The sequence below is a fragment of the Salvelinus sp. IW2-2015 genome, linkage group LG21 (genome assembly GCF_002910315.2).
Source record: "Salvelinus sp. IW2-2015 linkage group LG21, ASM291031v2, whole genome shotgun sequence".
NCBI lineage: Eukaryota > Metazoa > Chordata > Actinopteri > Salmoniformes > Salmonidae > Salvelinus > Salvelinus sp. IW2-2015.
Genome location: NC_036861.1, coordinates 747,262 through 771,424, shown reverse-complemented (window position 1 = coordinate 771,424; position 24,163 = coordinate 747,262). Strand labels below are relative to the sequence as shown.

At 44.6% G+C, this 24,163-nt stretch overlaps 1 protein-coding gene across 1 annotated transcript in view; it reads left to right on the top strand.

Moving 5' to 3' along the window:
- Nucleotides 1-24,163, top strand: part of LOC111982307 (myosin-10-like) — a 108,726-nt gene that overhangs the window by 59,259 nt on the left and 25,304 nt on the right. Inside the window, 23 exon segments of the mRNA XM_070433794.1 lie at nt 220-237; nt 4,405-4,487; nt 5,688-5,697; nt 6,178-6,241; nt 6,438-6,536; nt 6,812-6,955; nt 7,157-7,252; nt 8,628-8,746; nt 9,094-9,246; nt 10,158-10,331; nt 10,548-10,721; nt 11,535-11,649; nt 15,443-15,636; nt 15,884-16,005; nt 16,146-16,215; nt 16,401-16,561; nt 16,938-17,046; nt 17,206-17,337; nt 19,147-19,353; nt 19,573-19,710; nt 20,098-20,173; nt 20,176-20,220; nt 20,826-21,004. Of these exon segments, the coding sequence (XP_070289895.1) occupies nt 220-237; nt 4,405-4,487; nt 5,688-5,697; nt 6,178-6,241; nt 6,438-6,536; nt 6,812-6,955; nt 7,157-7,252; nt 8,628-8,746; nt 9,094-9,246; nt 10,158-10,331; nt 10,548-10,721; nt 11,535-11,649; nt 15,443-15,636; nt 15,884-16,005; nt 16,146-16,215; nt 16,401-16,561; nt 16,938-17,046; nt 17,206-17,337; nt 19,147-19,353; nt 19,573-19,710; nt 20,098-20,173; nt 20,176-20,220; nt 20,826-21,004 (2,682 nt within the window).

Here is a 24,163-nt window from a genome sequence, read left to right as displayed (position 1 = left end):
GCTTCCTGTTTTAATGTACTGCTGTACATTTCACTTAAACCGTTTGCCTTTATGCATTATTTAGCCTAGTCCGAATTATCTTTGAGTACTACCTGTAATTGTCTTCCTTGGTGTGTATGTACTGTATGTATATCCTGTATGTGTGTTTAGTATCCATGACCATTAACACTTCCTGTTTATTTCCATGGTAACATTTGACAATCTACCCATTGACTACAGAGTGGAGCCCTGTTCTATGTGAGTAGCATGTAGTCCGTCCCTCACCTCTCTCACCCACCGTACTCCACTCACTAGACAAGCTCAAAACACAATGGGCAGAATATCCTGTAAAGGGGCTGCTATTGTCTCTGTGTACTATTCTGTATATCTGTCCCTTTTATSGGTGTCAATGGGGGCCCAATAGCAGCTTCTGTTTCTATCACCTTTGGGACACTAAACTAGTTTAGTTTTAATCCACTCCATGCGCTGTATGGTGTCCCTGTTCTTACCTATAGTTGGCACTGCTTCTTTCAAATATCTCCGATTCGGGAAAATAAACATTACTTCCTAGTTTAATACATACTAATAAACACGTTTCCCACTTCCTAACTGCCATATCCCATTTGAAACAATCATACACCACCAATCATAAACAGTGCATTTGTAATATGTTCCACTGTTATACTGGCAGACATTGAGCAAGACTCCTGTCAGGACCTCGTCACAAACTTTTCTCCCGCGTCCAATTTGGCTCCCGGTGAGCCTGCTGGAGAGCTTTTCACTCGCGAGGTGCTGGTGCTGCCAAATAGCCATAGCAGGCTTTACTAAATAGTCAGTTGGCTTCCAGCTAGCAGGAGCTGGAGCTGGAGTAGGAATCTGGAGGAGAGCAGCTAGGGAGGGAGAGCCAAGAGGACCACTGCCCAGAGCTCAGCTGAACGGACTCCCCCAGGGAGAGAGGGCCATGACATGGTCCAAGACCTACAACAGCCTCTCCTCTGCTTGGTCTATTCAGACCCAGCCACAGAACGCCCAGCAGGGATGATAATGGGGATTTTAATCTTCGTACCTTATTGAATTCACCACGGGGTGTTGACTGTGGATTTTGCCATTTGTGTCTCAGTGGTAGTGCTACTTAGATCACTAATGAATCCCCTTAGAACTGCTTCTTCCTGTCTTTGCAAGTCTTTCATCTTCTCCCTGCTTTGCCATGGGGGAGGAGTTTACACAGATAGAAAGTTATTCTGACCTCCCCTTGAGGAGTGGGGGTTTGTTCCTGTTCCCCAAACCACAAACAAAAGTCCAGTTGCCTGCGTCATTCGCACTCTCCCAACAGTCACTGAAGTGGTATTCCGCTTGTGGACTTGGAGCAACTCTTGAAACGACTTGTAATGTCTGTCCAGCAGTGATTCTGGTTGTGGACTTGGATAGATTTGTAATGTCTGTCCAGCAGTGACTCTGCTTGTGGACTTGGAGAGATTTGTAATGTCTGTCCAGCAGTGACTCTGCTTGTGGACTTGGAGAGATTTGTAACGTCTGTCCATTGACTCTAGTCTGTGGAGCAGATGTGACTCCACAACCCTACCTGGCCTCTTCCTTGAAGATTTAATGGTACAGTTTTTACTGTTCCTCTGGCTCTCCASTCTCCACAATCTGGGCCAAAGCACTGCCAAAGGCCCTGACACTGATAACAAGTGAGGTTGAACACGCTACAAAGGATGTTTCCCAAGTTACAGAGGAAAGATTGAGAATAGAGAGGAGTTATTTCACAAAAGATTACATTCATTTCGTAGTCGTGTCAATGTTAACGGGATATTAAGTGGTACACGATAGCATTGTCCATAGTCACACTAACAACAACAATTATGTTATCAACAACTATATGTCCCTGAGTTCTTCCAGGCCCCCACCAGTTGTTGTCACTGTAGTGATTAGCCTCTTAATGTGGCTATGATGGTTTCCAGACACTGTTCATCAGAATAAGTGTAACGCATTCCATCAACAGTAATGTTATGGTCTTCTTGCTCACATAAACCAGATTATGTGGTACAATACATGTCCCGGAGGTCTTCCAGGCCTGTCAGTTGTTGGCACGGCTAGTGATTAGCCTCCTTACATGACAATGATGTTCTCTGGAATCTGTCAGAACAAGAGTAACACACTCCGGAACGCTGGAATGTGGGTCAGCTTGTAATGCTCCTAAAGTGGACCCCTGCTGGTGTTTTGTATTCACCCCTTTGTTCCTACCCTCTCCCCAGTCTGGTCCCAGTCTGKAGACTGAGTTTGGCAGAGATTTGCAGCTTGTGGACATTAAACAGTCTCTATTATGTCCTCTGTTCTAGTTTGTTCTAAAGCGTGTGGTGTTGTCAAGTTGTGCCATAAAGCACTGCGTTATAGAGACAGCGTGTGACAATGACTATAGGAAATGGTAAGACTGCACTAACAGATCTGAAACCGTGCTATAATTTACAGTCTGTGCAATCTGCCACTGGCASGAACGGGCTTATTCAATTCATTCCTGCCTCATTGTCAGCAGCACGAAAACTCAATGAAAACAGCAGCCGGGCTCTCCGGCCCAGCTCTGGCAGCCAAAGATCACATTACACGTCTCACGTCTGAACGCAAGGCTGATTTCCTAACCCCTAACTCATCCCACAGATATCCCTGGAAAAACGCCACTGTCTTGAGCGATCAAAATGTGTCTGGTGAGCTTGACGTAATGGGAAAATCCCATTCCCACCTAGCCGCAGAAAAGAAAAGCTCAAAGTATGGGCCATGTTATTTTTTTGGTGGGCCATCTTGGATTCCCCGGTCATGACCAAGCCTAGAATGAGGTTCTGGATGGGATCGTAATGGGCCACCTGTCTAAACATCTGCACAGGGTCATGTCCATTAGGGTACACTGTAGCAACGGAAGATGAAAACCAGTGTTTCTTATTGGACAAGTTTGGATACCACCTTTACATTTTGGAGCGTTTTGTTCCATTTCATACTTATTGAACATTCTATTCCGCCCTGGCAGKCAGCCAGATAGGGTCTACAATAGGTGTGAGAAGTGAACAGAGCACCGTTCCCTCCCTCCCTTAACGGGATCACTAATGATGACGGATTCTTCCTTATAGGATTGAGTGTGTCTCTGGCCAATAGGATATAGTGTCTCTGGCTTGTGTCAGTGTGTTAAACAGGTCTGTTTCCCCAGTATCTGTCACTGTGGTAAACGATTGAGTCCTTTTCCTCAGGATCTCTATCTCAATCACTAACTGGAGAGATATGGCCTTCCTCTCTGAGTCGCCTTATTAGCCCCAACTCATCCAGCACCCACCCATCCGCCTGGCTCACAGCAGCTAGCTGTCCACACGTCCTAAACCACCACGCTGGAACACAGCTGTGCACTGTGGAATATATGAGACATCTGTGGATAGATTTATTGGTGTGTCTGTTGCACAAATATACTGGTACTTTTTATGATCGTACTGTGTACTTCGACAGTGTAAACAGGGATGGATTTGATTAGGTTGTTTTGCAGGCTTGATGGTTAGACAATGGCTTCCATCATCAAGATGGCGCCGACAGACATGGCAGCTCTGCTTCTCGCTCCTAAGCAACTTTACAGTATTTCTTTTTTTTTGTTTGTTATTTGACAAGCATTTCGCCACACCCGCAGTTACATCTGCTAAATATGTGTATGCGACCAATAACATTTGATTTGATCTGATGCCTTTGATGTTGRTCTGACAGTAGAAAGAGGATATGCAAACCCAGAGTCCAGATGGGTTTGAACATTCGCTTGTGGATGTGTTGAGCTTCAGCTGAACCGTATGCGGTGTGGAGAGAGTCATTGCAGTTCTGTTGTGTTCCACCACTGAGCAACAAGGTTCTAGTCCATTCCATTCCAAACCCAGAGGTTCTACACTGAGTGACCAGACGTCAGGAAACACGTGTCGTTAACGCACAGAACAGGCCCAAATTATTCAAAGAAATGAGATTATCTCCTCTCTCTCCCTATCCCACCATCTCTTTAGTTTTAGTTGGACGTACTGTTGTAGGATATTGAGCAGAGAGACTGTAAAGTGGTTTCCTGAACATGCTCCATTGATCACATCTGTCTTTTACAGCGTTGCAATACCTGTCGTTTCACTCTCTTTTCGACTAGTTTTTATGGTCATAAACATTACTGGGGAAAACAGTGGTCCGTCGCCTACATATGTTATTATGATTCAATAGTCTGTGTGACACTATGTTGATTGCTAGAATTGACATTGACGTAAACATTAGAAGGTGATCATCATTGTGTGTATTTTTCCGAAACATGTTTCTTCCTGGGCCAACCATTTTTTTGTGCTTGTTATTTGTAAAAAGCTTTAGTTGGGGGAAGGGCATATGTGCTTGAGACCCAGTGCTTTGCTGAATACCTCTCCTCTTTTTCAGGGTGAATCTGAACGTCAACTCTTACAGGCCAACCCCATCCTCGAGTCCTTCGGCAACGCAAGACAGTGAAGAGATGACAACTCGTTCACGATTCGTAAGTAAAGGATGTATACATATTTCCCCAAAAGATGCCATTCTCAAGACCGTATCGAGCTTCATTTGAAGTCTTCCCTAAGTTTATAATGTAGTTCCTCTGTGACTTGCCAAAAAAGCCACTCATGCCATCTCACTCACTATCTCTTTGCTCAAACAACTGGCACTTGAGACAGATTTAGCTGGCATGTGTGTTTGTTGCAGTAGACTCCAGACAGTAGAGACCAAGATGAATGTATTCTACTCTAGACCCCAGAACAGTAGAGACCAACAGGAATGTAGTCTACTCTAGATCCCAGGACAGTAGAGAGACCAAGAGGAATGTAGTCTAATCCAGACCCAGGATAGTAGAGACCAATATGAATGTAGTCTACTCTAGACCCCAGGACAGTAGGAACCAAAAGGAATGTAGTCTACTCTAGACCCCAGGACAGTAGAGACCAATAGGAATGTATTCTACTACCAGACCCAGGACAGTAGAGACCAATATGAATGTAGTCTACTCTAGACCCCAGGACAGTAGAGACCAATAGGAATGTATTCTACTCAGACCCCAGGACAGTAGGACCAAGATGAATGTAGTCTACTCTAAGACCCCAGGACAGTAAAACCAAGAGAATGTAGTCTAATCCAGACCCCAGGACAGTAGAGACCAATATGAATGTAGTCTACTCTAGACCACCAGGACAGTAGAGACCAACAGGAATGTAGTCTAATCCAGACCCCAGGACAGTAGAGACCAAGATGAATGTAGTCTACTCTAGACCCAGGACAGTAGAGACCAAAGGAATGTATCTACTCAGACTCCAGGACAGTAGAGACCAACAGGAATGTAGTCTACTCCCGACACCAGAACAGTAGAGACCAACAGGAATGTAGTCTACTCCAGACCCCAGGACAGTAGAGACCAACAGGAATGTAGTCTACTCCAGACCCCAGGACAGTAGAGACCAACAGGAATGTAGTCTACTCTAGACCCCAGGACAGTAGAGACCAACAGGAATTGTAGTCTACTCCAGATCCCAGGACAGAGAGACCAAGATGAATGTAGTCTAATCCAGACTCCAGGACATTAGAGACCAACAGGAATGTAGTCTACTCTAGACCCCAGGACAGTAGAGACCAATAGGAATGTAGTTCTACTCTAGACCCAGGACAGTAGAGACCAAGATGAATGTAGTCTACTCCAGATCCAGGACAGTAGAGACCAAGATGAATGTAGTCTAATCCAGACTCCAGGACATTTAAGAAGACCAACAGGAATGTAGTCTACTCTAGACCCCAGGACAGTAGAGACCAATAGGAATGTATTCTACTCCAGACCCCAGGACAGTAGAGACCAATATGAATGTAGTCTACTCTAGACCCCAGGACAGTAGAGACCAACAGGAATGTAGTCTAATCCAGACCCCAGGAATGTAGAGACCAACAGGAATGTGGCCGAATGAGGCCTGGACTGGTCTCAGATCTGTGTATGTGCCAACTCATCTGACTATAGTAGTTTACTAAAGCACATACAGTTCTGGGACCAGACTAATCAAATGTAGCCTTATTGTGATGTGACTCAGGGGGAGAAGAAGAAAGGCCTTGCAGCACAGTGTGAGACCTGGTTGAGGGAGACGTGGATGCAGTGATATGGTTTGTCTGCTTTTCTCACCCTCCATTTCTCTCTCCCTCAAGGGGAAGTTCATCCGGATCAACTTTGATGTCACCGGATACATCGTCGGGGCCAACATTGAAACGTGTATCCTTCCAAACAGCTAGCTTAAATGTTCCATGCAAGCTATGATATTAATCATTTACATAAACTGACAGATTTTGATGGGGATTGTTGTATTATGCTAATTAGATTCCAGCAGGGCCGCATAAATCTTCTCCAAGGGGGTTAATATCTTTCTTTACTGTATAAAGGCTGCCCTTCCTTGACTGTGATGGGACAGATCTACTGGAGAAATCGAGAGCTGTTCGCCAAGCCAAAGACGAGCGCACCTTCCACATCTTCTACCAGCTGCTGTGTGGGGCGGGAGAACATCTCAGGTGTAAGTAGTCTGCTATGTATCATCAGCATAACTTCAACGACCCGGACCCATATGGCCTCTGKAAAGAATAGTCACCCTCTGACATGCAGAACATTGTTTCTCTAGCCGTTGGCCTGAGGTGTCTTGAAACCCACTCAGACTCCGTGTCGTTCACTACCTAGTATCACAATAACATCACCTGTCAGTGGGCTGACTGTCAAAAATGCATGTTTGCCTTTTGTCCTTTGTGACCTCGGACYAGCTATCTCGACGTCATTTCCCTTTCCTCTGTGTAGCGGACCTGCTCCTGGAGGGCTTCAACAGCTACCGCTTCCTGTCCAACGGCAACATTACCGTCCCTGGTCAGCAGGACAAAGACAACTTCCAGGAGACCATGGAGGCCATGCACATCATGAGCTTCTCCCACGACGAGATCCTGGGTACCACCATCCTCACTCTCATCTGTCTGACTGACTGTCTGTCTGTCTCAACTTTTTAAACCCCTTTTACATCAACACTTTACAGCTTTACAGTAATTATTATAACTTTACATGTTCATAACAGTTCCATGTATTCCAACAAACACAGAGCAGTGTGTGGCTTTCATGATAAGTTTATGATAACGTTCTCTGTGCTTGCAGCCATGCTGAAGGTGGTCTCCTCCGTGCTTCAGTTTGGGAACGTCGTCTTCAAGAAGGAGAGGAACTCAGACCAGGCCTCTATGCCTGAGAACACAGGTAGCGGACATTGACCCGCGTTGCCCTGGGCACACATAACTACATTCACACCGCCGTTACACCTGTCTGTTGTCACATGTATTGATGTCAAGGAAGCTCCTCACATTCTCACGTTCAGACCTTATCTTCCTCATCTTCCTCCCAGACCTGTGCTAACCAGCCTGAGTCAGACGTCAGAGCTCTAACGATTTAACCTTCCCATCTCCCCTGGCCCTGTCACCCACCTTCAAACAACATCATTATTCAGATTTACTCCCCTACTTTACTTAGAAGGAAAAACAAATGAAGACTTTGCCTCAACCGCGTGTGTTACTGCTGCATTCCTGGCATTTCAAGAGGAGAGGGTAGCAAGTGAGTGTCAATGCCGTGGCCCAGGCACTTATTACCAAATGTGGAAAACAGATCTAGGGCAGAAGCAGATGTTTTTAGCTGTCTCTGCGCTGGCAACTCTACCCCTGGAAATGATACAGATTTATCATTCTTACCTCTCCAGAAGCTCCCGCCGTGACAAATATTTAAAATTCAAACATCTCCCCAGTTCCAAAAAACAAATATCATAAAAGCCGCTTTGACACGTCTTAAATCAAGTCTGTGTTGTTAACCCACCGGTGTTCTAAACAGCTGTGCGTTTAACTACCCCCTACCCTGAGCTCTAGTCCAGACCTGGGTTCAAGTACTATTTTAAGTTGTTTCAAATACTTAAGCTGTGGTTGATTGAGCTTGTCTTTTGCAATGGAACCAATACAAAAGTCCCAAAAGTGCAAACCCCATTCACCTGACACTCCAGACAGACTAGAGCAAATGCTCAAAGTAATTGAAATATTTCAAATAGTATTTGGATCCATGTCTGCTCCAGGCATACCTTAGAGGTACTGGACTGGCAGGGGGAGGCAGTCACTCAGTTCAGTTCTTACTTATTATTCTTTACCATTAACGGTCAAATGTGAGCAACTTCTGGCAGAAGGGGGAGAATGTAATTCTTAGCTACCGACCATGTGGAGCTGTGGCCTGCGGCCAGTGGTATGTATTTTCTGGTGGTCTCAAGCGGTGGTCCCACTGATGGAAAGTCTATATGGTTTTTACTGTGTGTTTTCCCACTCACTGGGGTTTATGGGAATTGGAGGATTATAGGGTTATCCGTCGGGTCTATATAATATATATATAGATATAATCAAATCCCAATAACGTTTAACTTCTCAAATGTTGCTACTTCATTCCCTGCTACTRCTTTGAGTCTATGTAAGGGATATTTGAGTATTGTAAAGTTATTTGTGTTGCCTGTAATCACATCTTGAGAACGAACGTTTAATGTTACTACTGTTTTCCCTTTTTTCACTCCCTCCTTTATCTCCCTCTTCCTCCTCTCCTCTACCAGCGGCCCAGAAGTTGTGCCACCTGTTGGGGCTGAATGTGATGGAGTTCACCCGGGCCATCCTGTCTCCAAGGATCAAGGTGGGACGAGACTACGTCCAGAAGGCCCAGACCAAAGAACAGGTAAAACACACACTACACCATAGAAGTTCTCCTTGCTTCACTCATCACCCCTCTATGGACTCACTGTACTGCTGACTCTGGATCAGGATAATGTTAGTACTGTGGGGTGTGGTTCCTGTCCACCTCTGTGTTAGATTTATAACAATAGAGAGGTCTAGCCGTGCGACCCCAAGGCTGAGAATGGCAGACTCACTTGCCAAGTCATACCACTGAAAGACAATCTAATAAGCAATGCATATTTCTCTCTCTCTCTCTCTCTCTCTCTCTCTCTCTCTCTCTCTCTCTCTCTCTCTCTCTCTCTTCTACCTCTCTCTCTCTCTCTCTCTCTCTTTTCTCTCTCTCGCTAGGCTGACTTTGCAGTGGAGGCTCTGGCCAAGGCCACATACGAGCGTCTGTTCCGCTGGCTGGTCCACCGCATCAACAAGGCCCTGGACCGTACCAAACGCCAGGGGGCCTCCTTCATCGGCATCCTGGACATCGCTGGCTTTGAGATCTTCCAGGTACTTAAATGCRTAGGCCTCMACAGGTACTTAAATACATGGCAAATAAGGCCTCCASWAGGTCYCTCCATCTCTTCCAGATACAGAGAAAACAGCTAGAGAAGAGAGAGGGGACTTGGTTTGGCTTAGTTCATCCTGTCTATGGAACTGGTCATCTGAATGGTCTAAGGATGTTTTTTTGTGGGGAAATGGTCTGATTGACATTTTTGGGAAACAACTGATCATTTATCCTGTGGACCAATTGCACTTTGAACCCATTCCCTCCTCAGGGTCAGTTATGGTAATCTCAGCACTTTTAAAAATGCCTCTTGGGTGTCGTCCTCATTCACACCAAGGTCATTAATTGATCTATCACTTGATAAGACAATAGTTATCATGCGAGGCGAGTTCAACAAGAGGCGAGTTCAGACGGTTCAGACATTGCTGACATGAACCTTGTCGTCCATTAGAACACTCAATATCCCAAGATCACTAAATCTTGTGCTRAAATTCCAACCTGTCTGTTTCCCTTCTGGTTTGTGGCAGCTGTTTATTCCCCCACTAAGAGCCTTGGCTGCAGCGTTGTAATGTTGAGCCAAAAGAACAGGAAACTAAATCACGATCCCTGGTACCAATTTAATCATAGCAAACAAAAATCTATCAGCTGCAGTTATTGTTTTGTAAACTGTAAAAAGCAGTAGGTGCCAGTTTGAGCTGAAGACATCTTAGAAGTGGTATTCATTGGTGTTTCATAAATGAAATAATGTCGTCTTGTTGATTTTACATATCTGAAACTCCTTACAAATCAATTTCCGCCTAGGGATGAATTAAGAAATGGTCCATCTTACTGCTTTCTTCACTTTTGAGACAAAGTTCCTTGAGTTTCTGAGTTCTGAAAAGATCAAATCAAKTTGTATGYCTTTCTCCTGTAGCTGAACTCGTTTGAGCAGCTGTGCATCAACTACACCAACGAGAAGCTGCAGCAGCTGTTCAACCACACCATGTTCGTCCTGGAGCAGGAGGAGTACCAGAGGGAGGGCATCGAGTGGAGCTTCATCGACTTCGGCCTGGACCTGCAGCCCTGCATCGACCTCATCGAGAGGCCGGTCAGTATCCGTTTAGTGAGTGTGTGTGTGTGTGTGTCCTCCTGTGGTGTTGTGCTGTTGTCAATACTTGGGTCATGTTCAATGAGCAGCTAACATTTTGAAACAGAGTGAATCAGTAAGGAACAAAGTTAACTAAAACAATTCGTTTTCCGTTGATTCACTTTTTTTCCTGGTGTGCTATTGAACACGGGCTTGTTGTGTGCTGTCATCCTGCAGGCGAACCCTCCTGGTGTGCTGGCTCTGTTGGATGAGGAGTGCTGGTTCCCCAAGGCCACGGACAAGACGTTCATCGACAAGCTGGTCCAGGAGCAGGGCACCCACTCCAAGTTCCAGAAGCCCAGACAGCTAAAGGACAAGGCTGACTTCTGCATCATCCACTACGCTGGCAAGGTACGGACCGGTGAGATTACATATAGCGGGTGGAGGATAGTTTAAGGGATAGTTCGTTTTTTTTTTGTAACCCAAAGATTGGTGTAAAAATACAGAAAACTATCCCTTTAAAAACGTATGGCTCTGCCGTATTCCTCGAGTCAAAGATTAAACATTTACAATGCACTGGGTATTATAGACCGATTTTTCCGCTGAGGCAATTTTTGTGGCTATTTTTATGTATCCACTTACAAGTTACTTTGGTTTACGTCATCTGCACTACTTGTAGACCCCAGAGCCTTTGGCTTGTAGTGTTCTTGGAGGCACACCAGGTCCTTTTGGAAAGCCGCCGTTATAATGTGTCCTGAGGCATTGTCTGTTCCGTCACTAGCCCCTATCCTGTTCCCATCAACCTCTGGCTGCTGTATCGCTCTTGACGCACAACTTCTCCTCTGTGGTATTCAAATCCCGCAGGAGTATCATCCTGGTTTTATGTATCAGATACGTGGGAGGAGGTTTGGCTAGTTTCTCTAGCGTCCAGTCAGTGTTGCGCAATAGAGACCCGGGCCCTTTCCAGTGCAGGCTGTCCTGCTGTACACCGTAACCACATCTGTTTAATATTATGTCCACGTTGTCTTTAAACACACTTTTCTGGAATGATTTGGAGTCTTATGTCACCCCTAGTGAAATGAATTTGGAACCTCAACAGTCATTTTGTTGTATATCACCACTCTCCGACAGTTCAATTCAATAAACTTTATTCATCCCTGAAGGGCTATTATTGCTTATATCTCTCTAGGCCTGGATGGGTCTGACCTTCTCCCCCCTCCCCAGGTGGACTACAAGGCAGATGAGTGGCTGATGAAGAACATGGACCCCCTGAATGACAACGTGGCCACGCTGCTCAACCAGTCCACTGACAAGTTTGTGTCGGAGCTCTGGAAAGATGGTAAGTTATGTCCCCTGTCCTGTCCACATGGTTAACAGAGAAGGAATGTGTTAGCACTGGCTTGATGATGAACAGTTATTATTCGTTAGATTGGTTAATTCATCATAATTTAAGCCTATTTGTTTTAGGGATTGTCAATGTACAATGTTTGCTGCTTATTTAGCTAACATGGTACTAATAGTAATCAGTCGGACTTCAGCCTACTAACTAACCTCTGTTTATGTTTTCAACCCTTTTGTGTTTTTATTTTCTCTTCTGTCAGGTGTTTTTATCCCCCTGTCTCTCTGTATCGTAGAGATACAGAACAATGTCACTAGTCTTGATGAGCCTCCAGGTGAATGTTCTGACTAGCTGTAGAAGGTTCCACGCTTACCAGCGCAGCATGGTGTTGCTCATAGAGATAGATGACGTTTTATGTTATGACATGCTGATGTAGATCCATGGCTTAGCAGCGCAGCATGGCGTTGCTCATAGAGATAGATGACGTTTTATGTTATGACATGCTGATGTAGATCCATGGCTTAGCAGTGCATCATGGTGAAGCCTACCTCCATACAGAGGCTCCCGTCGCTTCTAGGCTGCATGTCATTGTTGGTCGTCTATGTCTCAGTACTAGTATAGTAGTCAATAGGCCAATGGATGGCAATACCTTTCAGCAATGCTCTACTCCTGCTAGCATTAGATACTACCTACTTAGACTAAATTGGTCTGAAAAGCCTGTTTTATTGTTTTGTTCAATTCAAATTATTTAATGATTACACCATGAAGAAAATACAACAAACAATAATACGGRCTTTTCAGACCAATTTATTCCACTTCCCGGGGAGTAGTTATGGTATAGGTACCTAATCATTTGGTCACGGGACCTATTTTGTATTAGAACCAATACGGAAGTGTTATAGCAGTAGCAAGCTTACCTCCGGTCCTCCTTCTCATCTTCACGCTCTTCCTCTCAAACTGAACAGGACATCAGTAGGGCTAGTCCGCACACACAAATATAGCATTTTGGGGACGAAGCCTTTGACTTGCCTCCTGAAGTGCCACCGTACACAGCACAACCATTGGTTAGGCTGCACAAAAGACTTTAGGCCTACATCAACAAGAGCAGGGCAGGCCAAGGCTCATGATTGGGACAGCCTATCAATTGCTGTGTGTAACTCAACTCTCCCTCACTCTCTCTCACTCTCTCTACCGCACCTGCTGTCTCGACCTCTGAATGCTCGGCTATGAAAAGCCAACTGATATTTACACCTGAGGTGCTGACCTGTTGCACCCTCTATAACGACTATTATTATATGACCCTGCTGGTCATCTATGAACATTTAAACATCTTGAAGAACAATCTGGCCTTAATGGCAATGCACTCTTATAATCTCTACCCGGCACAGCCAGAAGAGGACTGGCCACCCCTCAGAGCCTGGTTCCTCTCTAGGTTTCTTCCTCGGTTCCTGCCTTCCTAGGGAGTTTTTCTTAGCCTTCGTGCTTCTACATCTGCATTGCTTGCTGTTTGGGGTTTTAGGCTGGGTTTCTGTATAAGCACTTTGTGACATCTGCTGACGTAAAAAGGGCTTTATAAATCAATTTGATTGATTGATTGAGAGTGTAGCCTATTTTTACACCATCCCAGCAGCGCAAAAACTTGGGAAGGAAGTACATTTTCTTCAAAATATAATGTTGCCCTGTACTTTTCCAAGCATGCTCTTCATATAGCCTAGGCCTATAGTCTAAGGATCATTTTATTGAGACCACAGTAGTGCCACTTGATATTGCGCGCCCAGCAGAGAATCAGGGATGAGGGGCATCATCAGGCACACATCCAGATATAATAAACAACTAATTCTCAAACACTGAGCAATACACTCCTAGAAAAAAGTGTTCTTCGAATGTCCCCATAGAATAAACCATTTTTGGTTCCAGGTAGAAACCTTTTTGGTTCCAGGTAGAATCCTTTTGGTTTTGGTTCCAGGTAGAACACTTTTTGGTTCCAGGTAGAATCCTTTTTGGTTCCAGGTAGAATCCTTGTTGGTTCCAGGTAGAAACCTTCTTGGTTCCAGGTAGAATCCTTTTTGGTTCCAGGTAGAACACTTTTTGGTTCCAGGTAGAACTCTTTTTGGTTCCTTGTAGAATCCTTTTTGGTTCCAGGTAGAACACTTTTTGGTTCCAGGTAGAACTCTTTTTGGTTCCTTGTAGAACCCTCTGTGTAAAGGGTTCTACATTGAACTCAAAGGGGTTCTGCCTGGAACCAAAAAGGGTTCTTCAAAGGGTTCTCCTATGGGGACAGCCAAAGAACCCCTTTAGGTTCTAGATAGCAAAGAAAAATCTATGAGTGTATGACATTTAATCAAATCCAAATTACATGATCCTCCCCTGGACTAAATAAAAAAATACTAAACTCTCTCCCTGACTGAAATTGAAAAAGCATGCCCCTCCCCCATTTCCCTCAGGGTAACAATAGTGTACATTTCGACCGCTTCCTTACAGTATGGTGGAAAGGTTAAGAGCACTGGTTATTCAGTATTCCGAACCAAAGCCTATTCTCCTGTCTGGGTTTTATTCCCTTTCCAAGGCATATATTTAAGCGTAAAGGGAATTAAAGAATTGAGGCTTGACTGAGGAAAGATTAATGGAATTCATTTCCCCCTTTTATTTTTTCAAAGTAGCAGAGAATTGGAACCACATGTAGTATTTGGCATTTCTCTTGGCCCGATTCTACAGTACATTAGACGTTGACACACAGCAGGTGTGACAGTGATACAATATCTACAGACTAAAAACTGAAAGTCTGGAACTTTGTAGGACATTCCTGGAGTTCTGTCTGCCTGAAACCCTAGGAGATAACACAGTTGGAGGTTTGATTTTGATAAATTACCTGTATGGACACTTGGATAAACAATAGTTAATTCATCAGCATGCCTCATATCAAAACTTATGCCACGTGTTGGAAATATGATGCTTGGCAACACGCCAGCCCAGCAATAATGTCACACCAAAATGAAAAAAGGCATGTTGTGAATCTGAAGTTACGGATATGAAATGGCCCTGTGTGACTGACTGTCAGATTATGCTAATATGATGGAAAAAAGACAATGTGTAGGAAAGGTCCCAGGCTGTGAAAYGCCTTTAGTTTCATACCAAAGAATAGGTATTTAATTTATAGTTATCCTAAAAGGTTGTCACTTTGAATGACTGCTGAAAGGAGTAGTGTGGGAACATAGTGCTCAAGAAGACCTGTTTTTACCACTAGCAACCATCAGCTGTACCTAGCCTGAAGAACGTTTACGAATACAGACCCTGGAACCAAGCATGTATACTGTATAGCAGTGGTTCCCAACTCCAGTCCTCCAGTACCCCCAACAGCACACATCGTTGTTGTAGCCCCGGATAAAARCRCCTGATTCAACTCATCGAGGGCTTGATGATTACTTGACATGTTGAATCAGTTGTGCTTGTCCGGGACTACAGTTTTAGGTGATCCTCTTGCCCTGTCCTTGCCCCACCCCCACAAATCCACAGAGGCTGCCAGTCATACCTAGAGGTCCTCATCTATCTACACCTGCAGCTGACACACATTTCTGCTGGCTGCTGCTACTCCCAGCATCCTGTCTGTCTGTCTGTCTGTCTGTCTGTCTGTCTGTCTGTCTGTCTGTCTGTCTGTCTGTCTGTCTGTCTGTCTGTCTGTCTGTCTGTCTGTCTGTCTGTCTGTCTGTCTGTGATCTAGCTCCCAACACCTCTCTCCAAGTCTGACGCCCCCTCTCTTCTAACCCCTTTCCTTCCCTCTCTCTCTCCTCGCCAGTGGACCGCATCGTGGGCCTGGACCAGGTGGCGGGCATGGCGGAGACGACGTTCGGCGCCACCTACAAGACCAAGAAGGGCATGTTCCGCACGGTGGGCCAGCTCTACAAGGAGTCCCTCACCAAGCTCATGGCCACCTTGAGGAACACCAACCCCAACTTCGTCCGCTGTATTATCCCCAACCACGAGAAGAAGGTGAGTAGTATATCCTGTCATACTTTACATGTCAGTCTAACTATACCAGGCCACCTGTTCTATACTATACCCAACAGAAGGGGTGAGACTTGAATTGATCTCTTAATTTCAGGGTTTTCTCTGAGTATATATTGCTAGRCCTTCTGTAGACACAAGGTTAATAGGTAATASTCTTTGCTTGTACACCTGTACCAGRTTTTTGYAYTATTTATTTATAACACTTCACTTYGTCTCTCTCCCATGTCAGGCTGGTAAGCTGGAGCCYCATCTGGTTCTGGASCAGCTGAGGTGTAATGGAGTTCTGGAGGGGATCCGTATCTGCAGACAGGGCTTCCCCAACCGCATCGTCTTCCAGGAGTTCAGACAGAGGTAACCAYGGAAACAGGACACATAACTATTGTGCTTGTGTTCTTTGTCTACACTGTGAGCCGACAAGACTGCCCTCACTTACAGGGATCTCGGGGTATATGCCAGTGTGTTAACTTCTAATACTTCTCTATTTATCCCAGGTACGAGATCCTGACTCCTAATGCCATCCCCAAGGGCTTCATGGACGGGAAACAGGCCTGCGAGAGGATGGTAAAGGGCTTCCAATGTTATCTATTAATTAACTAACACAATGAGAAAAAGTGTTGAAACTCATGAAAATATGAGTTGTGTCAATGCACCACCCTGTTTAAAATGATGCAAATAACAAATAAAAAAGATCTGATTTGCATGCTGACTTTCCTCATTTACTCGTATTCTCCTGTGTATYGTAACAGATCCGAGCGTTGGAACTGGACCCCAACCTGTTCCGTATCGGCCAGAGTAAGATCTTCTTCAGGACCGGAGTCCTGGCCCACCTGGAGGAGGAGAGAGACCTGAAGATCACTGACATCATCATCTACTTCCAGTCTGTCTGCCGCGGCTACCTGGCACGCAAGTGAGTCATTAGGACTAACAATTGATTTATAACTTAATTCATATTTATATAGCCAGACTTTCCAGACTTCCAGGCTTCAAATCACTTTGCATAGTAAGTACCATGACTCAGCAGCCCCACTGTCTGCCCCCTATCACTCAGTCAAGTAGGTTTAAATGTCCACCTCATTACTGAGGSATGTTCATGCCCTTTGATTTCAATGCAATTCACAAAAATGGGGCATAAGTACAGATAAGTTATGAAGTTGCTAAAACTGTCAAAAGTCAAGTCAAAATGATACTGTATGTGTTATGTTTTGGGATACAGCTGTGGCCAAGTTAAGTAGCTAAAGTAAGGCTGTATGTGATATCAGTCTCTTAATTATGCATCTCCTCAGGGCRTTTGCTAAGAAGCAGCAGCAGCTGAGTGCTCTGAAGGTCCTCCAGAGGAACTGTGCTGCCTACCTCAAGCTGCGCCACTGGCAGTGGTGGAGACTCTTCACCAAGGTGAGTGGGGGTTTTACTGATGGAGCGTGCTGTGAGACCACATCTACACCCACTGTTAACAGGATTCACATGACCACTTCTCTACACCTTATCCTATTCCTTTCTTCCTTTCCTCCCTCCCCTGACCTTGATGGGACCCTCCTCCTTTTTCTCTTCCAGGTGAAACCTCTGCTCCAGGTGACCCGGCAGGAGGAGGAGATGCAGACCAAAGACGAGGAGCTGGTCAAGGTGAAGGAGAGACAGAGCAAGGTGGAGGGAGAGCTGGTGGAGATGGAGAGGAAACACCAACAGGTGAGTTACTACCTGGAGCTCTACCTGATCCCCTTACCATGGTTCTATATCTCAATTTAGCTATTCTTCTGAAGTATGCACTGCCGAAGATAAAACAACATATGAACTTACTCCAGCCATTGTTAATGTCGTTGGCTTCCATAGTTCATGCTGTGTAGTACTAGTTCGGCCACTGGGTTTGAAAGTTGAGTAGTACACTCTTAAAAGGGTTCTGCTGTTGTCCCCATAGGAGAACCATTTTTGGTTCCAAGTAGAACTCTTTTGGGTTCCATGTAGAACCCTCTGTGGAAAGTAGAGGTCAACCGGCATGGCCGACCGGCATGGCCGATTTCAAGTTTTCATAACAACGGTAATCGTCAATTTTGGACGCCGATTATGGCCGATTACATTGCACTCCACGAGGAGACTGCGTGGCAGGCTGACCACCTGTTACTCGAGTGCAGCAAGGAGCCAAGGTAAGTTGCTAGCTAGCATTAAACTTATCTTATAAAATAAAAATCTTATAAAAAACAATCAATCAAAAAAGCACTGTCGTTGCMCCAATGTACCTAACCATAAACATCAATGCCTTTCTTAAAATCAATACACAAGTATATATTTTTAAACCTGCATATTTAGTTAAAATAAATTCATGTTAGCAGGCAATATTAACTAGGGAAATTATGTCACTTCTCTTGCGTTCTATGCAAGCAGATTCAGGGTATATGCAGCAGTTTGGGCCGCCTGGCTCGTTGCGAACTGTGTGAAGACCATTTCTTTCTAACAAAGACCGTAATTAATTTGCCAGAATTTTACATAATTATGACATAACATTGAAGGTTGTGCCATGTAACAGCAATATTTAGACTTATGGATGCCACCCGTTCGATAAAATACGGAACGGTTCCGTATTTCACTGAAAGAATAAACGTTTTGTTTTCGAAATTATAGTTTCCGGATTTGATCATATTAATGACCTAAGGCTCGTATTTCTGTGTGTTTATTATATTATAATTAAGTCTATGATTTGATATTTGATAGAGCAGTCTGACTGAGCGGTGGTAGGCACCAGCAGGCTTGTAAGCTTTCATTCAAACAGCACTTTCCTGCGTTTACCAGCAGCTCTTCGCAATGCTTGAAGCACAGCGCTGTTTATGACTTCAAGCCTATCAACTCCCAAGATTAGGCTGGCAATACTAWAGTRCCTATAAGAACATCCAATAGTCAAAGGTATATGAAATACAAATGGTATAGAGAAAAATAGTCCTATAATTCCTATAATAACTACAACCTAAAACTTCTTACCTGGGTATATTGAAGACTCATGTTAAAAGGAACCACCTGCTTTCATATGTTCTCATRTTCTGAGCAAGGAACTTAAACGTTCCTTTACGTATTTAAACCAAATTGAACACGTTTCATTATTTATTTGAGACTAAATAGATTTTTATATATGTATTATATTAAGTTAAAATAAAAGTGTTCAGTCAGTATTGTTGTAATTGTCATTATTCCAAATATATATAYAAAAATCGGCTGATTAATCGGTACCAGCTTTTTTTGGTCCTCCAATAATCGGCGTTGAAAAATCATAATCGGTCGACCTCTAGTGGAAAGGGTTCTACATGGAACCCAAAAGGATTCTACCTCGAACCAAAAGGGGTTCCTCAAAGGTTTCTCCTATGGGGACAGCCAAATAACCCTTTTTGGTACTAGAGAGCACCTTTATTGTAGACTTGAGGAGATTTGACCTTTCGACATTCTAATCGAATAACATCTAGAAAAGAAGCGTAGGTAAACTTTGCTCTCTATCCTCTGTGTCCCCCACAGCTCCTAGAGGAGAAGAACATCCTTGCAGAGCAGTTGCAGGCGGAGACGGAGCTGTTTGCTGAGGCGGAGGAGATGAGGGCCCGCCTGGCCGCTAAGAAGCAGGAGCTGGAGGAGATCCTCCATGACCTGGAGTCCAGAGTGGAGGAGGAAGAGGAGAGGAACCAGAGCATGCAGAACGAGAAGAAGAAGATGCAGTCCCACATCCAGGTCAGAGAGAGAGCGAGAGAGAGACCCATATATGCACATATGGATGCAGCATGGACACACACACTCACACACCATCAGTTGATGAGTTAATGTTGGTTTAGATGGAATTGATTCAACTAAAACTATTGATAACTTCAGCATTGCAATACATATCCTTGCGCTGAAGATACTGAGTGTTTCTGTTGGTTGAACGTATGTATGTCCATTGTCTATCCATAGGATCTAGAGGAGCAGTTAGATGAAGAGGAGGCAGCCAGGCAGAAGCTTCAGCTGGAGAAGGTGACTGCCGAGGCCAAGATCAAGAAGATGGAAGAGGACATTCTACTGCTGGAGGACCAGAACTCCAAGTTCCTCAAGGTCAGAGAAGAGGGCACACTTAAGACAAATTTATACATTCTGCTTCCACATCGTCCGACCGTCTGCCTGGTTCTCTCGAACAAAACCAGAAAAGACATTATAGAATGTCCCCTCCTGTCCGCACCAACACTGAATACGGAACCATGTGCGTTTGATTGAAGCGGAAAACATAAATTAGGGATTAGACTTGTATAGAGCCCTGAAGGGTACAGGGGATAGAAGAGATGTTTAAGATTATCTTAATCTGATACAAATGATTTATTAGAAGATGCCATGAAGGGGAAGCTAAAGAACCACATGCGGCTCTGAAGCCACACATTGCAGACCCCTGTTGTAGAAAACTGTAGAGAGGTTTAACGTCGCTCCTCTCCTCTCTCCACCCAACAGGAGAAGAAGCTGCTGGACGACCGTGTGGCCGAGATGACCTCCCAGCTGACGGAGGAGGAGGAGACGGCCCACGAACTGGGCAGGTCAAGAACAAGCAGGAGGTGATGATGGTCGACCTGGAAGGTAAATGCTTCACTGTGGCTCTTCCTCGATTGGTCTCCTCGATTCCTTGCTCTCTTTCTTCCTTGCCTCTCTTCTCTGCCTTCATTGGAGGAGAAGGTCCAAGGTCCTTCCTGTCAGGCATTCTTCTCCAAAGCCTTTTGATGATGCAAGGAATCCAGGAAAGATTAGTTGTAGAACTTCTGTAACTCCTCAACATGGCAAGTTTCAACTGCATATAATAACATTAAGATAAGACTACAGACTGGATGAGATTAAGACTTCTCTGGTAGTGTGATTCTACGTATGCATAGGAATTCCATTTCAGTTCGGACACCACAATGACTTAATGGTTTACCAAGCGGAAGAATCTGGTTACTACTGCTTGAGTGGAATGTTTGAGTGGATACTTTTGAGTGCTGGGCCAACATCTATTTTCATCGTTTGGTTGACCCTGCTGCCCTTCCACCTTCGTGTGTGTCTGTTGCGTACGTGTGTGTGTGGTGTGTGTGTGTGTGTGTGTGTGTGTGTTGTGTGTGTGTGTGTGTGTGTGTGTGTGTGTGTGTGTGTGTGTGTGTGTGTGTGTGTGTGTGTGTGTGTGGTGTGTGTGTGTGTGTGTGTCTATCAAGAGCGCCTGAAGAAGGAGGAGAAGACTCGCCAGGAGCTGGAGAAGGCCAAGAGGAAGCTAGACGCTGAGACCACGGACCTCCAGGACCAGATAGCTGAGCTGCAGGCCCAGATAGAGGAGCTCAAGATCCAGCTGGCCAAGAAGGAGGAGGAGCTACAGGCCGCTCTGTCCAGGTGAGATACTCCCCCTTCAGCCCCAAAATGGATTCTCAATAAACGTTCATGGGTTGTGTTCAGTTTGCACCATACAGTCGTGGCCAAAAGATTTGAGATGAAACAAATATTAATTTCACAAAGTTGGTTCCTTCAGTGTCTTTAGATATTTTTGTCAGATGTTACTATGGAATACTGAAGTATAATTACAAGCATTTCATAAGTGTCAAAGGCTTTTATTGACAATGACATGAAGTTGATGCAAAGAGTCAATATTTGCAGTGTTGACCCTTTATTTTTAAGACCTCTGCAATCCGCCCTGGCATGCTGTCAATTAACTTCTGGGCCACATCCTGACTGATGGCAGCCCATTCTTGCATAATCAATGCTTGGAGTTTGTTAGAATTTGTGGGGTTTTGTTTGTCCACCCACCTCTTGAGGATTGACCACAAGTTCAAAGAGATTAAGGTCTGGGGAGTTTCCTGGCCATGGACCAAAATATCGATGTTTTGTTCCCCGAGCCACTTAGTTTTCACTTTTGCCTTATGGCAAGGTGCTCCATCATACTGGAAAAGGCATTGTTCGTCACCAAACTGTTCCTGGATGGTTGGGAGAAGTTGCTCTCGGAGGATGTGTTGGTACCATTCTTTATTCATGGCTGAGTTCTTAGGCAAATTTGTGAGTGAGCCCACTCCCTTGGCTGAGAAGCAACCCCACACATGAATGGTCTCAGGATGCTTTACTGTTGGCATGACACAGGACTGATGCTAGCGCTCACCTTGTCTTCTCCGGACAAGCTTTTTTTTGGATGCCCCAAACAATCGGAAAGGGGATTCATCAGAGAAAATGACTTTACCCCAGTCCTCAGCAGTCCAATCCCTGTACCTTTTGCAGAATATCAGTCTGTCTCTGATGTTTTTCCTGGAGAGAAGTGGCTCTTTGCTGCCCTTCTTGACACCAGGCCATCTCCAAAAGTCTTTGCCTCACTGTGCATGCAGATGCACTCACACCTGCCAGCTGCCATTCCTGAGCAAGCTTGTACTGGTGGTGCCCCGATCCCGCAGCTGAATCAACTTTAGGAGACGGTCCTGGCGTTTGCTGGACTTTCTTGGGCACCCTGAAGCCTTCTTCACAACAATTGAACTGCTCTCCTTGAAGTTCTTGATGATCCGATAAATGGTTAATTTAGGTGCAGTCTTACTGGCAGCAATATCCTTGCCTGTGAAGCCCTTTTTGTGCAAAGCAATGATGACGACACGTGTTTCCTTGCAGGTAACCATGATTGACAGAGGAAGAACAATGATTCCAAGCACCACCCTCCTTTTGAAGCTTCTAGTCTGTTATTCGAACTCAATCTGCATGACAGAGTGATTCCCAGCCTTGTCCTAGTCAACACTCACACCTGTGTTAACGAGAGAATCACTGACATGATGTCAGCTGGTCCTTTTGTGGCAGGGCTGAAATGCAGTGGAAATGTTTGGGGGGATTCAGTTCATTTGCATGACAAAGAGGGACTTTGCAATTAATTGCAATTCATCTGATCACTCTTCATAACATTCTGGAGTAAATGCAAATTGCCATCATACAAACTGAGGCAGTAGACTTTGTGAAACCATACCGGCTAGATGTGCACCCACACATATACTCCACTTCCATCGCCTGTCCCCATAGCAACAGTCCACTCTACCGGGCCCAAGCAGTTGAGACCCACAGCGGGCACACACACACACACACACACCACACACACACACACACACACACAACACACACACACACACACACACACACACACACACACACACACACACATTACAAATACCACAGTTTACTATAGAATACTACATTACTTAGTATAGAATTGTGTAGTATACTGTAGAATAATATACTACACACTATAGTATACTACAATGTGCTATAGCAAGTACTATACATGATTGAGAAGTACTACAGTAAATACTACAGTATACTGCAGACCTCAAAAACACTACAGTAATGTTCACAAAAACCCTACAGTAATGACTAAGGTATATACACAGATTTGCAGGTGTTATAGCAGGTGCAGCAAAATGCTTATGTTACTAGTTCCAACACTGCAGTAGATTGTAAATACTACAGTACACTACAGTAAAGTCCGCAAAAACACTACAGTGAATACAATATTATTTAACCATAGTATACCATAGTATTTTTTTCATATGKGCACATACCCTCATGTTGGCTTTGAACAAAATATTTAAAAGCAGCCAYACAGTCCAGTTGCTTAGTTGTTCAGTGGCATCGGTTCCCTCTAAACTAAACTAATGCCTTCCTTAGTGCAGTGCGTGCTGGTATGCTGGCTATCACCCTCACTAAAGACATTTAATACACACGCACACTCTGAGGCAGATTGATAGAGATTGATGATGTGCTCCATCCAAGTCTTTCACTGCATTTTCCAACGGAAAGGAAAAGGAATCTCAGCTTGGGCATGGCAGCCATGACGGATTGTCTCACACCTCAGAGGGAATTGGTCACGGAATCTGTTTGTACTTCACAGACGTTTATTTTTAATAGCTTCTGAACAGGGCTGCTGGACTCAAGGAAAACATTACCAGATATGGCTTGAAAAAGACCTGTCTCTTGGAAGAAGGAGAAAGAGTGTCAACTTGCATCCAAGTATTACCTCAATTTATCTTGATTGTTCATTTAACATTCTTTGTAATCCAAAGCCAATTCAGACCTAATTTAGTGGAAAATATTCATGAGCAACACATTTGGTGTCACGTTCAATTAAGTCCCTTTTGATTAGGGAAACTGAGACCACATACTAATGAGCTCCTCCTCTGGCTGCAACAGAGGTCATTGGCATGAAGGTGAAGTCYAATCATTTAGATGTGGCGAATTCAGGTGGTGACTGTAGCGAATTCAGGTGGCGACCGTAGCGAATTCAGGTGGTGACTGTAGCGAATTCAGGTGGTGACTGTAGCGAATTCAGGTGGCGACTGTAGCGAATTCAGGTGGTGACTGTACAATTCAGCGTGGCGACTGTAGCGAATTAAGGTGGGTGACTGTAGCGAAATTCAGGTGGCGACTTGTAGCGAATTCGAGGTGGTGACTGACGAATTCGAGTGGCGACTGTAGCGATTAGAGTGGTGACTGTAGGCCAATGGAAAACGTATCCCTATAATGACTTCTGAAATCATCACAT